This window comes from Pteropus medius, unplaced genomic scaffold, assembly GCF_902729225.1.
Source record: "Pteropus medius unplaced genomic scaffold, Ma_sr-lr_union100, whole genome shotgun sequence".
NCBI classification, from domain to species: Eukaryota; Metazoa; Chordata; class Mammalia; order Chiroptera; family Pteropodidae; genus Pteropus; species Pteropus medius.
In genome coordinates, this window is record NW_024342467.1 from 22,431,739 (window position 1) to 22,447,250 (window position 15,512).

At 43.8% G+C, this 15,512-nt stretch overlaps 1 protein-coding gene across 5 annotated transcripts in view; it reads right to left on the reverse strand.

Annotated features, from left to right (window-relative positions):
* The window catches only part of IMMP2L (inner mitochondrial membrane peptidase subunit 2), a 694,672-nt gene that overhangs the window by 257,565 nt on the left and 421,595 nt on the right, over positions 1–15,512 (reverse strand). The window contains exon 6 of one of the 5 annotated variants that reach the window (XM_039862782.1): positions 3,812–3,875. The exons of the other annotated variants lie outside the window; for them this stretch is intronic. Within the exon in view, the coding sequence (XP_039718716.1) occupies positions 3,827–3,875 (49 nt within the window). The 3' untranslated portion in view covers positions 3,812–3,826. Of the gene's footprint in view, positions 1–3,811; positions 3,876–15,512 lie in introns of those variants that run through there. 5 annotated transcript variants of the gene reach the window in all.

The following is a 15,512-nucleotide window of genomic DNA, read 5'->3' on the forward strand; positions in this document are numbered from 1 at the left end:
CTCATCCACATCCCGTCCCCTCCAGCAACTCTCAAGGGGCCCATCTAGGTCCGGGCCTGGGGGGCCTGCTCACACTTTGGAGTGAATCAGGGTGCATTATGCCCATACTTCACAGGTGGTTTAGGAAAGACTTAATTGTCACGCTCATAAATACCACATTAATGATGACATGTAGATTTGCTTTTGAATGCCAAATCCAAACAAAAAGTAGTAGCAACTGACCTGAAAAGGATTCTGTGAACAACTTTTGACTTAATGAGGGGAAAAAAAGAGAGAGAGAGAGAGGGATTGATTTGCAATGACTGACAAAGATATAGGAAAGGATGGCATTTGTATCATCATTTGGCCTCTGCATTATACAATGCGATTTTTTTTCATAGGCTCATAGACTTTTAACACTAAAAGTGATTTTAAAAAGCAACCAGTTTAATCCCCTCAAGCAAAAGAACATTTTCCCACAACAGCTATTTATTTTAATATTCCTTCATTCCTGAGACATCGGTTACGCGCGATGCTTTGACAGGTGCTGTCCTGGAGAAAGCACATTTCCCTGTTTTCTGCTTCCTTCCTTCTCTTCCGAAACCCCACTGTGATCGTGCGAGCTCGCTGAGATCCACCCCCTCTCGCCAAGGCAGGGGAATCACGCTCGGATTCTCCCCTCTATCGCTTGCCTCATCTGCCTCTCTCTGCTGGATTATTTTCGTCGACACACAAATACGCTCTCTTGACCCTCATCTCTGTCATATTTTCGATTTCCCCACTTTCTCTCCATTTTCTTTTGAACCTATGTCACTTGGACTTTGGTCCCTACCATTTCATCAAAATAGCTCTTGCTCGAGTCAGCACCATTTGACACAGATGACTCTCTCCTTGAGCTTCTGAAATACAGTGCTTTCTTAATCGTCCTGCTGCTCCATCAGCTGTCCCTTTCAATCTCCATCGATTTTTCCTCCTAAACGTTAGGAGGCCTCAGACCTCATACATCTCTTCATCTATACGCATTCTCCAGTTCACCTCATCCAGGCTCATGGGCTTAAACACAATTCAAATGCATGTGCACGTGTACACATATGCACACATATATGCTAGTGTGTGCATGCACGCGCACGCACACACACATGCACGCACGTATGTACATTCATTCCATACTTCTCTGAGTTTCAAGTTCATATACTCAGCTGCCTATTTGTTATCTCCACTCGGATGGACGCATCTCATATGCATCTAAAACTTAACATCTCCCTAACGAAAAGTTTGGTTCTCACTTTCCGCCCTGTTTCTTGAACAGTCTTGCCAGCCTTCCACATCTCACTCACCCACAACTCCATCCTCGCAGCCTCAAAACTCTTATGGCAGTGTTTACTCTTCCCTTTCTCTCTCCAATTTATGAGCAATCTGTTTGCTCGCCTGTCAAAATAGATCCAGAATCCAATTACTTCTCACCACGTCTACTTCCATTGGTCCAAGCCACAGTCATCTCTCTTCGGGACTACGGCAATAACTTCCCGACCCGTTTTTCCTCATTCTTCTCTTGCCTCTCCCTCGTCTCCATTCTGTCCACACCACCAGTGTGAATCTTGTACCGGGCCGGATGGGCATCTTCCTCTGCCCGCGTCCGCCCACAGCCTTTAAGGCCCGGCACGGCATGGCTCCCCTAACAGCCCTCCCCCTCGCCCGACCCCGTCTCCTCCCACTTGTCCTCTCCTGCTCTACTCTACACGACACCGACTGTCTTGCTGTACTCTGAGCACAGCAGAAGTGCTGTTGTCTCAGGACTTTGCACTGATGATCCCTCTAGAGGCCTTGGTCACACTTCCCCGGGTGTCTGCGTGGCCCCCTCCCTCGATCCCTTCAAGTCTCTGGTCATACGGCACCATATTTTCAAAAGACTTCCTTGAAAAGCAAACAACAGGCACCCCTTCCAGGCTGTTAGGCACTTCCTATCCCCCTTAAATCTTGCTGTTTTCCACAGCACTCGTATAAATGGCCCTGCACACACACATGCACACGCACGCACACGCACAACTGCCGTTGCTGCTTGTTTTTGTGCCTCCTCCCCCACCCTACATACACACGAAACAGTGTAGCTTGCATGTTGACGGGGACTTTGGTCAGGGGGGTTTACTGCTGTACCCTCACAGCCTCGGGGCATGGCTGACACAGTCAGGACTCAAAACAACCTGTCGTATGAGCAGCGAGGAGGAAGTGATCGCAAGGGAAGATCTAGCCAAGTTATAAAGATACAGCATGGGCCTCGCTTGAGTCGTAAGAAACGAGCTAGAGGTGTCTAGAAATGCAACAGGACACGCTAATCGAAAGCAGGAACACGCGCTGGTTTTGTGTCGCTCTGGGTCATCTCGGCGGCCACTTCCTCACGAAGACCGCCCCTCCCCAACTCGACTCAGTTTACATGGATTGTTTTCGTTTCTAATTTTCATCATCACATGTCATCCATGTACATAATCTAGCACCTGCTTCCATAGCATGTTATAATTTTTCTGGCTGTTCTTTTAATATAATCGATTAAGTATTTATTGTTTATCTACTATAAGCCGGCGAAAATAATCCACTAGTGTATCTTCTCTCTAAAAACAATAAAAATCTTGGTTATCTGGCCTTATCAGACCGATCTACAGAAGAAGATTTTGTCCATAAGTAACTTCGCTGTTGCAAACCATTTCTTTAGGTCAGCCAAAATGGGTAACCTAATTATTAGGTAAAAAGCTATCGTTGCAATGATTGTATTAACACTACATGAGCAAGTCAAATTAATTGCAGATTTAATGCAGAACATGTATCTCTCAGCCTATTTTTTCATTTCAGTTTTGATCTTAACAATTTCCCTAAAACTGTACATTTCATGAGGGCGAAGACTATGAATTCCTTAGGACAGCTGACCGACGACCTCACACGTAAGAGGCACTTAAAAATTGCCAGGAACGAGGAGCCATAGTATGAAGCACAAGTATACAGGAGTATCTTTCAGATGAACTATTTCCAATTTAGGTCATTATGCGACAATGACTGAAAATTTACATGTTATATATGGCTTTCACCATATTTATTCTTTTGTTTTGTTTTTGGCCTGTCCCCAAAAGAGGGCTGGGAAAAAAAAAAAAAAAGAGCGAGAAAATCGAGCTTTGGCGTCATGGAAAGTACGGCCCACAGGCCCACAAAGCTGCTCACGGTCACATTCACAGGGTCTAGAGTTCCTGGAGCACCCTGACTAGAAGCCGAAAAATAAATGCGAGGGGTTTTGAGTACTGTAAAAATGCCAGAGAGGAATTAAACAAAGGCTCTGAACCTTATTTGTGTTCTGTAACACTGCTTCGAGGCAACATTTTTATTTTTAAATGTATGCCCTCATTTACTCGGGAAATTAAGAAATGAACTCTCTGTGTCAATGTCCCCGCCACTAAAACAACCTCGCCACTGGCTGATTTACAACGAAGCCCTAATTGAACAGTTGTGGTTTTAACGGTATCAGCATATCTGCAGGTTCCTCGGATAAATATTCAAGCACCTTCCATAGATTTTACAGGGAAGTAAAGAGAGTGTGAGAGCGGGCAAGATTCTGAGGAATACTTAGCATATCTCTCTGCTTATTTTTCGTAGTTGTAGCTCATGTCTGACACATATTTTCAAAGACCTGCTCTTTAAAATATACGTGCTTTCATTAACAGCAACAACAAGAATTTAGAGAAATCACATAGCTTTATGTCTTTAGTAATGCAACAGATACTTTAACAATTATTTGTTTGGAGACAGATCTTAACTTCTTTCCTGTTATCCTGGTTCTTTGTCCTTCTCGTGCCAATAATCGTGGTTAATCATTTCGATGAGTTCCGCCAGTCACGTGGCAGTATATGAGATGCCTGCGGACTAGGGAACGACAAATAAAACGCGGAGCACACCCTCACAGGCATAAGGGAGCAAAAATGGGAACTCTCCATCAGAACCAGAGAGCATTTAGAATTTGACTCATTAGCATGCTTACCTCAAAAAGACTCTTACGATTGGTCACAGTTTATAAAACATCACAGCTGGAAGGGAGCTGCAAATCCAGGCCAGACTACGATTTTACATAGAAGGAAACTGTGCTTGTGGACAACGAGTGGATTTCTTAAGGTCCAGAGCTGGGTCGTCAATCCAGGCACACCGCGAGACATCAGGTGCCCCATGCTCAGGCCAGTGTACCAGGTAGACTCAGTGAACAAGAAGGAAGGAAGGGGTGGCAAACACTGGCCATTTTTCAGCCAGAAAAGGGCGTTCGGGATTCACAACTACAGATGTAGCGCAATTTCAACCGCTTGGTTGAAGGATGGCTTCGAAGCTGGCGACTCAATGAAGCTGTCAGAGCAGCTTGAGAAACAGTCAAGGCGCAGGTGCAGGTGTGGAAAGTGTCCCTGGGCTGAGCTGTGGCAGGTGCCCCATCCCCGTGGAAGGCGAGAGAGGCCAGCGCATGAGGGGGACACTTAGGAATGGCTTGTAGAGCCGAATGGGGCTGATGAGTGGGTAGAGATGTGAGGACACACAGTGACAGCGGAGAGAAAGCCAGGTATTAACCAAAGAGGATTTTCAAGTCCACGGGCCAGTCACCATGGAAGGAGAGAGACGGGTGAGCTGGCTCCTTCACGTTGTGTCTGAGACGACATTTTGAGTGGACTTCCATTTGCGAAGAGCAGCATTCGTTAATATCGAATTTCCTACCGAGTGTCGGCCACACTGTTTACCTGGAGAAATCCTGCCCTTCCCCTTTTCCTAGGGCTCTGTGCATCTGAAACGGACATGCGCGTTATCGTTAAAGAATAAAATACACCTAAAAACGCACGCTCAGGGGACATTTTCTTGCAGGGACGCGAGACATTTGCATAACAGTGCACTGAAGAAAAGAAGCCTTTTATTATGTCATCCCTCCGAAATGAAAGCTGAGGGGAGGGAGGCCATAAATGGCAACGGGCCAGGATACCAGAGCCTTCTTTCGTGGACCAAGACCGTTTCCTGAACCCGGGTCATTGGACTTCTAGCCAAGACATCCCTTCGGCGTGATCTGAGAGTCTGCACCAGGTAAGGAATGGGTTGTGGCACTATGTTGTGCTGAAGGGTGACACAGCTGACCAAGAGTGTCAAATGGTTCTCTTCTCCACGGAGAAGGAATGAGTGACCAAGCGCAAGAATGCAAGAAGAAACTATTCTTTTGCTTGTGAGATTCTGGTAGGTCGTTGGTCACTTCTCACAAGGAAGGACCCGAGCCTTGCCATGAGCTTGGAACTTCTGGTCTCTGGCAGTAGAGCAGAAATCTCCTGAGCTCTGTTCCCCTTCAGGCCATATTTCCCTCCAGGACTTTAAAATCTGGGAAGCTTAAAACCAGAGCTCACTTGTCTAGAGTCACTTCTGCCTCGTGTGTGGGATGGCGAGAGAGCGAGGACGTCCACCCTTAGCACAGGTATTTAGTGAGTGACACTGAGGAAAGATTTTTTTTTTAAAACCTAGAATTCTATTAGCAGAAAAGCTGGAATGTGATGTGGATCAAAGGTAAATGAATTAAAAAAAAATGTTCGCAGTTATCTATCTCAGTTAATATTTGATCCAGTTAATTTTAATATGCAACATGAGATGTGCAAGCTTGAGTTTTCAGAGTTAAAAAAAATGCAGTTATTTCCATCATTATTTTGAATTTATATTATGTTCTTCCTTGAAGGACCTTCAGCATCTCATACGACATGGGAACTGCTCCTCAAAACACCTCACTACACTGCTAACGTACTTCCTAATAACGCAGCTAGCAGAAGAAAAACAAATGAATATTTCATGTAGGAAAATAAACACGAATGAAGTCATTTCCTCTACTTTTATAGCTTCTCAGTTTACAGTGAAGGTATTCACATACAGTAATATTTACATAGGATACGAACATAGAGGCACCTCAAATGTAAGTTGAAAAAGACATATTTGACAGTAAAAAAGTTTAAGCAAATCTTGATAGAGATGAAGCTTTAGAAGGCAAATAAATACAGATTATACAGAGTTAAGATAATTTACACACACACACACACACACACACACACACACACATATATACACGCACATATACATATACATATCAGGCTCTGAAGTTTTGGGTAAGTTAGGGTGGCTACATGTACACAGGATCACCAAGCTGAATTTCAGAGATGACCTGGTTCCACCCGTTTCGATTAGATGGATCCATGGAAGCTCTAGCCTTTATCTTAGGGATGAGGACATGGAAGCTCACAGCCTGCCCTGTGTCTTATTTCTTCAGAACTTATTCAGCCTCCTTGGAAGGTTGAGACGAGTGAACGCACCAAGTCACCGTGAGAACACTTGCAATCGGGAAAAGGACGAGCGTTCCGTGGTTCACACACTCTGCAGCTGTCACCCATTGGGCACATTTGTGTCGCCCGCCTCGCGCACTGTGCCGGTGGCGCCGGGCCGGTAGCAGAGAGCCAGGTGAGCCAGGTTCCCGACCTCGGAATCTCACAGCTCCCGAGGGATGCAGACAGGTAGAGAAGCAGGTAGGGCCCTCCGAGGTAAAGGCCGTGGGAGGGTGGGCGGATGAGGACAGCTGAGGTTGCAGGGAGGAGGGTCCCCGACAGCCACGACAGCCACGCCGGGCAGCTGGGCGTTAGTCCTCAGGGCAGGTGAGCGTCGTAAGGGTTTGGTGAGACACACGAGCAACCGTGTTTGGGAAAGACGCCTTCCGACCCCGCGAGGGTGTCGGGCAGGCAGCCCCCCACCCAGCGCTGCAAGCGAGGACCCAGCGCCCGCACCGGGCGGGTCACAATGGGCGCGGGGGAGTGGCCGCAGACCTCACAGGTAAAATCTTAAGAATCTGGTGACTGGCCAACTGTCGAGTGTGAGGGAGATGGAGAAGGCGGAAGGATGCCCAGTGCGAGTTGGGACTGGGTAAATAGGCAGCCCTTCGCACAGGAGAAGAAACAGAAGAGGAAGGGCAGGCTCGGGGTGCAGCGAGCATCGCTCCCGCGAGCATCATCACCCACACGAGCATCTTCGCTCCCGCGAGCGTCATCACCCATGCGAGCGTCATCACCCACGCGAGCGTCATCACCCACGCGAGCGTCATCACCCACGCAAGCATCCCTCCCGCGAGCATCGCTCCCGCGAACTGGTCCACAGCCGAACTCCACACGCCTACCCACCGCCCCCCAACCCTGCCGACAAGTGCGGGAAAGGTCAGTGCGCTTCGTAGCAAAGTAGCCTAAGCCCCTATAACTCATTGTTATAGACTTAAATCTTAATGAAGCATATCTTTTATTCAGGTTTAGTTAATCTACGGCATACCTTAATAGATTAAACATAAAGTAGTCTGCCTATCTTTTTGTTGTTGTTTTTTTTTTAATAAACAAATCATGTTTACTTCCTTGTATATTCTGTATCCTACCAAGAACTATGACTGAAAGACAGACATGAAAATGTTCCCTCAAGGGGGTCTTGACTGGAGGGTCAACTGGGAAAAGCAGACATGTTTCCAGCTTTTCTTGAGTCATATATTCATAGAAGCCTTCATTATTTTGTTGGCAACTACCTTTCAGAACTGTAGGCACACTCGTAATCAGATATAAATATAAATTGCATTTTAAATGTAAATATAAATGACTTCTGGATTAATCTTTGTTTGAATTGTTGACCTCTGTTAGTTCTTATAATCAGAAGTTGACTATGCATATGCATTTGTAAAAGGCTTGAATATGACCATGAAAGCAAAGGCAACAAGGGCAAAAATAGACAAATGGGATCATATCAAACTTAAAAACTTGTGCAGGAAAGGACACAATTAACAGAGTGAAAAAGGCAACCTACGGAATGGGAGAAAATATTTACTCATCGTGTATCTGATAAGTGGCTAATAACTAGAATTTAAAAAGAATCTCCACAATTCAACAACAACGAAAAAATCAAATAATCCAAAATGGGCAAAGGACTTGAATATACATTTCTACAAAGAATATACGCAAATGGCCGACAAGTATATAAAGGGATGCTCAGCATGACTGGACATTGGAAGAATGCAAACCATAAAAACGGTGAGGTATCACCTCCCACCTATTAGGCTGGCTACGATGAAAACAAATGGACAGAAACGAGTGTTGGCAAGGACGTGGGGAAACGGGAATCCTTATGTGCTATTGGTGGGACTGTAATTTCGTGCGATTGCTATGAAAAACAATATAGAGTTTCCTCAAAATATGAAAAATACAGCTACTATATGATCCAGCTATCCCACTTCTGGGTATATATATAAAAACAAAAAAAAATGAAAACAGGGTCTTAAAGAGATATTTGCACACCCATGTTCAAAGCAGCGCTATTCACCATGGCCAAGAGATAGAAGTAACCCAAATATCCAATTACTGGTGAATGGATGAACAAAATGTGTTATGTACATACAATGATATATTATTCAGCCTTAAAAAGGAGGGAAATTCTGTCACATGCTATAACACGAACGAAGCTTGTGGACATTACTCTACGTGAAATAAACCAGTCAGAAAAGGACAAATACTGAGTGATTCCACTTATATGAAGTCTCTAGAGTAGTCAGTATAATGGAAACAGAAAAGCAGAATGCTGGTTACGAGGGGCTTGCAAGGTAGGAGGCAGGAAGGGAGTTCAGAGTTGCAATTTTGCGAGATGAAAAAGTTCAGGAGATCTGTTACCCACAGTGTGAGTACACTTCATACTCCTGAACTAACTGCACACTTAAAAACGGTTAAGATTTTTTTTAAACGGTCAGTTTCCTGGTTTGTGCTTTTAACTGCGGATGTGCGCACACACGCGCACACACACACACACACTCACACCACATGATGCATGGTTCTATTCCTATGGAATGTCCGGAACAGGCAAGTCTACAAAGACAGAAAATAGATTAAAAGCTGCTTTGGGGCTGAGGAGACCGGAGGTAAATGAAAAGTCATGACGAATGGGTACAGATAGGGTTTCTTTGGGAGGTGATGAAAATGTTTTGGTGTGAAATATCGGTGATGGTTGGACACCTCTACAGCTCTATTAAAAGCTGTTGACCTGTCCAGCTTGTTAAAAAAGACTCTCTGATGTCTGTGAGTGGCAGACTTGGGCTCCTTCTTCTACAGCCTCTTCACTGCCAAAGACAGTTCAGCAATTCCAAACTATTCAGCACCCTCTTCGAACACTAAGAAATACTATAAAATCATTCTTTCGGATATCTTAATGATTTTCTTTGAGCCATTGCATTCAACTCCCTAGGAATTCTAAGGCCATAACCAGAATGCAGTATTAATAACCAGAAACAATGGCATGACGCCAAAGAATTTCAAGGATAAAAATATGAAATTCCCTTGCCTGAGATTCGGTATACAGTGCAAAACCGACTATATGAATCAGTCAGCTTGAATAAGATGTTTTGACATCTTATCTCAACATCTAAAATTAAAACTACATCTTTGATTCGCACTAAAAGCCTTGTGTTTCATCTAGGTTAAACTCAGATACGCATTTAGTATGAAGAAGATTAGTTATAAGAATGCTTATTTGTCTTCTTTTACCTCTCAAATTTGAAAAAAAAAAAGCTCAGTAATTTTTAAGTACCTTTCAATAATATAACTGTTTTGAAGATATATTGTGTTTACACTTGAATAACATTTTGAGCAGAAAAATAAAGCTGAAAATTCACTAAGACAGCGATGACTTCATCTCAATAGATATTTCATTATAATCAATAGAACTTCAAATTGTATTTTCTAAATGTATTTGCTTATTTTTAACTCTATTGCTATTACTTATTTTCCAGTAATCTCAAAAGTCCAGATAATATAACGTTTCTTACTTTTAACAGCAATTATCATGTGGGCCAGCTGGAAGGAAAGTCATGGGGATCTCAATCTTGTGCCTATAAACCCAAAGACTGCAGATTAGTGAACAAAAACATGAGGCTTAAACACCCAGGTCCTGGTTACAGAAATTGTCTTCGATGCTCTTTCTTTGATTTGCCTTTCTTTAAACTCCTCTTTCAATTTACTTTAAACTAGCCTTTCTGTTTGATATGATCCCTTCTTTTCCATCACACAGACAGGTGGAAGTCTCTGTGACTATGACCTTCGGCGCTGTGTTCACATTCTCTCCTCCTCGGAGACCCAGCTCAGCAGCCCCATCAGAGGCCTCCACCCAGGGCTCAGGCAGCTTCAGACAAGCGGCCTAGAAGGTGGACAGATGTAGCAGGGAACACCAGGAAAACAGACCATGCAGAAGCAGCATCAGAGACAACACCCATTGAGCAGAAAGAAAGGCTCCCGACTTCACAAAAACATGCAATTCTGAGTTACACAAAGGCTTATTTTTCCAAAGCAACAAACGTGCTTTACAAGATATTTTGAACAAACTGTTAGTCGCCTTGGAAAATGAAAGAGATGGGTACATTTAGTACATTTAGCCTCCGATACGCAGTCTCGACCACGTGAAGTTATAGCTATTCTTAAACTGTCTTTGTTTGCTTTTCCATTTTTCAATTCTAACACCGCATCATTATTCTATTATTGGAACTCAAGTTATTTCTCAGAAAGAGAAAAATCTAGTAATTTCCTACATTATTTCCTACATTATTCTGAAAGGTTGCGGGACGGCATTCACGGCCACGGAGACAGCCTGGGTGCTCATTAAGAGGGCGGTAGCCCAGCATCGATGGGACAGGGTGCCCGCCACTCTGGAGCAGGTGTCGGTACTGACTGCAGATCAGGAGTGGGGATGCGCAAACGGATCTCTACATCCCTCGCTGAAGGAGCGCGAAACGGTGTGCGGGAAAGATAGGGCCCTGAAACAGAAGAGAAATATCTTCTCTTGTTCGAATGAGGAATTTAAGGCTATTCTATGGTTAAGACCTAAAAGAGTCAAAACACCTCCAATAGTGACGCAGAGCACTCTGGACGCACCAGCCACCGTCCTGAGTACTTCGCATAAGCTGTTCTAACGCTTCGAAATCCCAGCGACCCCCAAAGATAGGTCACATTACTGTTCCTATTCCGCGTAAAAAGAAACCGAGGCTCAGAGAGATGCGATGACTTGCCTGATACCACACAGCCAGTCGACGGAGGAACCAAAGTTTGAACTGCGTAGCTTGACTTCAGAGTGCACTCTCTCTTAACAGTCAAAAACAGTGTGCATTTTTGTTTTACAACTATCAATGTTCACAGTGGCATTAGTTAAAAATTACATAGACTACACCTACATATATGGGGTCCAATCTTTCCAATAAACATGCGTAGTTAGTGAAGACACGTAAGCGGTTGGGTTAGTGAGCACGCTCAGACCTGCTGGGTGTCAGCAACGTCTAAATGACAGAGTCTGCCTGGGGACTGACTAGTCCACAAATGTACTGCACAGGTAGGTGACCCTGCCCTTTGAAAACAGAGATTTCGGTCCTTGTGTTCTAAGCACACCTGGCCAAGTGTGAACGCTCACCGAATGTGTTCGATGTAAACGAATCAATACTACGTGAAGGACATGCCTGGTGGCACAGAGAAGGCGCGTGGCAGAGGAAGGAGGAAGGGAGACCACGGTGACTGAGCCCTGCCTTGCGCCTTTGCTGTGTGGCTTCTGTCTTCAGCAGAGCTCCAGGCCCCGCATCCTTGCTGTGCTTGAAGGGAGTTCAGACAGCAGGACGGACGAGGGGCCAGCAGGGAAGAGCAGAGTCAGAAATCAGTGGATAAGCCACATGCCCACCTATCCAGGGGTGCTGGCAGGAGAGAGGCCTCTGGGGAGGGCGTTGAGGGGGGAGGCCAGTAGCAAGGGCCCCCCATCTCCTTTTCAAAAAAAAAATAATAATACCAAGAAGTCAAACTGAAAGAAAAATGGATTCTACCTCCTCTTACTCAGGTCTTCAGTGTCCCTTTGAAAATGACGTTAGAAAAGAAAAGGCAGGGTTGAAAGGCAACGCAGAAGAAAGTCAGATTCACGCCTAGAGAGTTTAAACATGTTTCAAGGGCCAGCGTAAGTCAGCAGCTGCTGCCTTTGGAAGAGGCACGCTAGCACGGGGCCCGGAGCCTGGCCTGCTGGCACTGTTAATTACACCTCCCTGCCACCCCGCCCCCAACAAAAAATCTTTGGAAGCGAGGGTGTAGATCGAAGGCAACTCAGTGATCTGCCTTTCCACACTCTCCTTAGTCACAAACCCTTTTAGAACACGGCCATACACCTCCACATTGCAGCCGAAATGCCATCTCTCCATGAAGCTTTCTTTCCCTGGTCTCCAGAATGACACTTTACCTAGCTGTCACTTGTGTATTCTAGTCGCTAACTCAACGCATATTTGTTGCATGTCTGCCATGTGTGACGACGTATCTTTCTAGACACCTGAGATACAGTGATGAACAAAACAGACCCACATTCCTGCATCCAGAGAACTTACATTCCACTATAGTACACTGTACACTAAATTATTTGCATTACATATTTATAAGCCTATTATTGGACAATAAACTTATAATAGGCCGTCTTCCTGTTGCTCACACTTTTGAATTCTCATCTTGCCTAGCAGAATATCATGCACAGAGCAGACGATGCTTTAAAAAATCAGTTCAACCTTTTGAAATCAGTAGGAAAGCTCTATTTCTATATGGTTTTGGAAGATACTACCTTGGATGGACTTTCAGGAGAAACGTTCACCTCTGTATTTGGCATAAATTCTCATGTTTTACCACATATTCTAGACACGAAAGAGTAGAAACACACATATACTTGGTTAAAGGAAAGGGAAAATTCATTTTTTATTTCCAATGTACTAAAAATGACATAACTAAAATTTAAAGACAATGTTGAGTTTCTATTTCCCAAAGGGGTGTTTACTAAAACAAGGGAAAAAGAAGAAGCAGTTTTAAAATCAATGACTGGCATAATTCAAATTATTTTCAAAGGAATCTAAAAAACTGGGTCATGAGGTGTTTCTTAACTTCCTGCTCATTCTGAGAAAGTATGACAATCTGTAATAACTAGAATAGATCAAGTACTTTCTCATCTGACTTTAATCTCTAAAACAGTCAAGTGCATTGATGGAAACCACAACATAATTAATAAATCTAGTAAATTCAAGTCACTAATAAATCACTTCATAGTGACCAGGCTATTGAGAAAAATACTGCTCATTATAGATAGCGAGTCTACAGTACACTATTATTTATACCAGGAAACCACAGAAAACACTCAAATCAGAGCTTAGCTACTTCCTCGGGGGAGATAAAGCTCTTTCCACCTTCCGGCCCATCTTCCTTCCCTCTCGCACCCCTCTCCTCATTTCTTTCTTTATTTCGCAAATATTTATTTTTTGCACAAGCCTCAGAAAATTCTGTGCAAAAACAAGCAGGGTATAAATAATAAATATTCTTCGCAATTTGCTGTCCAGTCCTTCGATCCAATCAACAGTGTTTCTGAGGGAGAATGAGTGAGAAATAACACTGCCCTCTTCCCAAACGAACCCAAACTGGCCCCGTCTGGCCGACAAACCCTCGTCTGAAGACAGAGTCACTTTCTAAATCTCATGTTTCCCACCTAAGTAGAGGTGGGCTTAGCTTTAAAAAATTCCTGAGGGGACTAGGGTGAAAAGGAGCTAGTAGGTAAGTTGGGCATAGCAGAAATGTACCTCTCCGGCAGCGTAATTTCTGGATCTAAGTGGCGTCCTTAGAAAGAAGGCATTCCATCAGCCAAAGGCAACGACTCCCAAGCTTCAAGCTTGGTTTACGAGACCATCACGTTCCGACAGATTCAGCGTCACCGGTCAACCCACACGAGCGGTTTTGAGCCTCGGAGTGTGGTGTGAATGGGCTCTCCACAGGTGCTGGGACTCTCTTCCTACCCAGATGTTCCGAGACACCTGCTCCCTTCAGAATCTTAAGGATTAGCTGCCACTGATGGGAATACACAATAATGCTCCTTCCAAGTGTTGCGAGAAGAAACAATGAGAGGGAAAAACACCACTGCTCTGCTCTCATTAGAAACCCTGGCTCTCCTCAGGGATGGTCTTTATATCTTACAGCTGCAGGGCCCAAAACAGAAGCGGAGAGGCCACCAATCCATGTCATGACATCTAATTGCTGAGTCACCCCAACTCCCTGTGTAACAGACCTGAGATGGTCATCCATTTTTAATGCTGACCTTTCTTTTTCTTTTTCTTTTTTTAATGATAAAATGTTGAGAAATTGAATGAGAGAGACAGCAAATACCCAAAGCAGATGCAACTCATTTCGGAGCTGTGACCAGACGCCACACGAAATCGCCCCTGCAGCTTTGCGCCAACTGCCCGTGCCCTCGAGAGAAGAGTCACACATAATGTGACGGTGAAACTGCTCGCAGGGCTACCCGGTCACAGAAGACCCCACGAATGTGCTGCCCGCTGTGACCATGAGGACATGATGCGTGAAGTGGGCCTGATGAGATTTCGCATCTCTTTTAACTGTGTCCTGAAGGCAGGTCCTGCCGTTCGCGTAGCATCTGCGGCGACAAAGGCTTATTGAAAGCAAACTTTTGATTTCCCACATTCTCTGTATCTGCTAAACAGGGCAACAAAATGATATCATTTCCTTGTAAAACTGATTTTTAAATATCCAAGTGTTCAAGGCCTTGCCGAAAAATATGTAAACAAATCATCTAGATTTTTATAACTCTAAATGCCCTAATTCTAATGGTTTGGGGTTAGTTTCATTTATAATCTTCTTGTTACGGGTCATATTTTACTGCTTTTTTGCATGCCTAAAACATTTTTATTGAAAAACATTATAATTTTTCCTTGTTGGACACTGGATATTTTTGGATTTCTATAAATAGTCTTGACCTTTGTTCTGGGATGCAGTTAAATTTCTGGAAAACAGTTTGATTATTCGGGTCTCGCTTTTAAGATTTCTTAGGTGGGACCAGAGCAGCATTCGGCCTGGGTCCAACTATTCCCCATTCTTAAGTTAGACCCTTCTGAATCTTGGGTTTTCTCGTCTGGGTGGTGGGACCCGGAACTATTTCTAGCACTTTTTTTTTTTTTTCAGAAGGTTGGATAAATTTCTCCACCCTATTCTAAAGCATAAGTTCCTCTTCTTTTAATAACTACCAAATAACTAGAACATTATTAGATACAAAAAAACTCTTTAGAACAATCCTTAGAGGAAAAAAAAAAAAAGACAAGAGAACATACCCCTGACTTTAACTGGCCTATTTTTAATTATCTTTCAAATTTTCCTCAAGTCGATCAGACATTATCCCAATGAAAGGCTGGTTTTTTTTTTGTTTGTTTTATTTTTTTTGTTGTTTTTTGTTTGTTTGTTTGTTTTTTTTGGAAAATAGAAAATGACTGTTTGAAGAGGTTTCATTAAGTGAGTATTAAAATCAGCATATTTCGGAGAGGGTAGAACTACTGAAGTTTTAGTTGCCTATAAATAATCCTTACCAAATTATCAGACTCCAAATACGAACGAAGAAACTCCTGAAATCTCACTATTAAGCTCATCTTCCAGCATCCT